At 44.2% G+C, this 1,716-nt stretch overlaps 1 protein-coding gene across 1 annotated transcript; it reads left to right on the forward strand.

The window, feature by feature from the left end:
* Positions 1-803: 803 nt before the first annotated feature.
* LOC117940272 (zinc finger protein 239-like) lies at positions 804-1,622 on the forward strand (the record flags this gene model as incomplete). The annotated part of the gene is made up of 1 exon (XM_034865614.1): positions 804-1,622. A coding segment is annotated over one exon (702 nt), but the record flags the coding sequence as incomplete, so codon positions are not given.
* Positions 1,623-1,716: the final 94 nt, after the last annotated feature.

A 1,716-nucleotide genomic window follows, 5' to 3' on the forward strand; every position in this document is an offset into this window, starting at 1 on the left:
GTCCTGCTACGTCCTGCTACGTCCTGCTACATCCTGCTGCGTCCTGCTACGTCCTGCTACGTCCTGCTACGTCCTGCTACGCCCTGCTACGTCCTGCTGCGTCCTGCTACGTCCTGCTACGTCCTGCTACGTCCTGCTACGTCCTGCTGGGCCTTGTAATGCCCACAGCGTCCTGCTATGCCATGAACTACTACAAAGAACTGCTACAGACTACTAATTTTTTCTATTTTTGTTATTGCCACTCTTCATTCTAACCCCAACCGGTCGTCAGACACCGCCTACCAAGAGCCTGGGTCTGGGTCTGGGTCTGGGTCTGGGTCTGGGTCTGACCAAGGTTTCTGCCTAAAAGGAAGTTTTTCCTCTCCACTGTGGCCCTGTTGCTTGCTCTGGAGGAGACTACTAGAACTGTTGGGTCCTTGTAGATTCTGGAGTGTGGTCTATCTGTAAAGTGTCTAGAGATAACTCTGGTTATGAATTGATACTATAAATAAAATTGAATTGAAATTGAATTGAATTGAATATCCAGAAACGTGTTACAAAACCGTTTTCCCTAACATTAGTTATTTGTAGGTATTTGAGTTCTCACTAAAACAATCTGATTGTATTAGTTTAAAAATAAACTTCCCAACAGAACAGAGAAACATCAAAATTGAAGTTCTGATGAATAAAATAATAAAAATACAAACACCAGATATGAAACTAAAAGTCCTTTTTATACAAAAACACAATAACAAAAAAAATAATCAACAAATCTTTGCATGTGTTTCGCTCCATTACATCTAGCTCTCTGTCTGTTTCCATAGGAACGGAGAAGAAGAGGGGGACCTGGACATCACAGCTGTCCAGACTGTGGCAAGTCCTTCACAAGATCTGGACATTTAGAGAAACATCAGAGAGTTCACACTGGAGAGAAACCATACAGGTGTAAACTGTGTGGGAAAACCTTTACTCAGAGTGGTCACTTGAAATCCCACCAACGCATTCACACTGGAGAGAAACCATACAGCTGTGATCTGTGTGGAGCAGCTTTCGCAAAGTCGTGTCATCTTAAAGGCCACCGACGTGTTCACTCTGGAGAGAAGCCGTACTGGTGTGACCAATGTGGGAAAACCTTTTCTGGGAGTAGTAGCCTTAAAGTCCACCAACGCATTCACACTGGAGATAAACCATACAGCTGTGACCAATGCGGGGCAGCTTTCAGACGTTTAGAAGGCTTGAAATCCCACCGACGCAGTCACACTGGAGAGAAGCCGTACTGGTGTGATCAATGTGGGAAACTGTTTTCTGGGAGTAGTAGTCTTAAAAGACACCAACGCATTCACAATGGAGAGAAACTGTTCAGCTGTGAACAATGTGGGGCAGCTTTCACAACGTTGAGTGATCTTAAAGTCCACCACATTGTTCACCCTGGAGAGAAGCCGTACTGGTGTGAACATTGTGGGAAAACTTTTTCTCGGGGTAGTAACCTTAAAGTCCACCAACGCATTCACACCGCCTCCTACTGAACATTTTCTAAAGCCGAGCTGTTGTCAGAGTGGAGAGAGGGAACAAATCCCATGAGTCAAGACGCTGTTTACTACCCAGGTAACAAGAGAGAGCAGTCCCGGGCCTGAGGAGACCAGGTCCAGGACCACTTGCAATAATAATAATAATAATAATAATACATTTTATTTGTAATGCACTTTACATTTAAACAAATCTCAAAGTGCTACAGTC

The sequence above is a fragment of the Etheostoma cragini genome, unplaced genomic scaffold (assembly GCF_013103735.1).
Source record: "Etheostoma cragini isolate CJK2018 unplaced genomic scaffold, CSU_Ecrag_1.0 ScbMSFa_2085, whole genome shotgun sequence".
In the NCBI taxonomy this organism is placed as follows: domain Eukaryota; kingdom Metazoa; phylum Chordata; class Actinopteri; order Perciformes; family Percidae; genus Etheostoma; species Etheostoma cragini.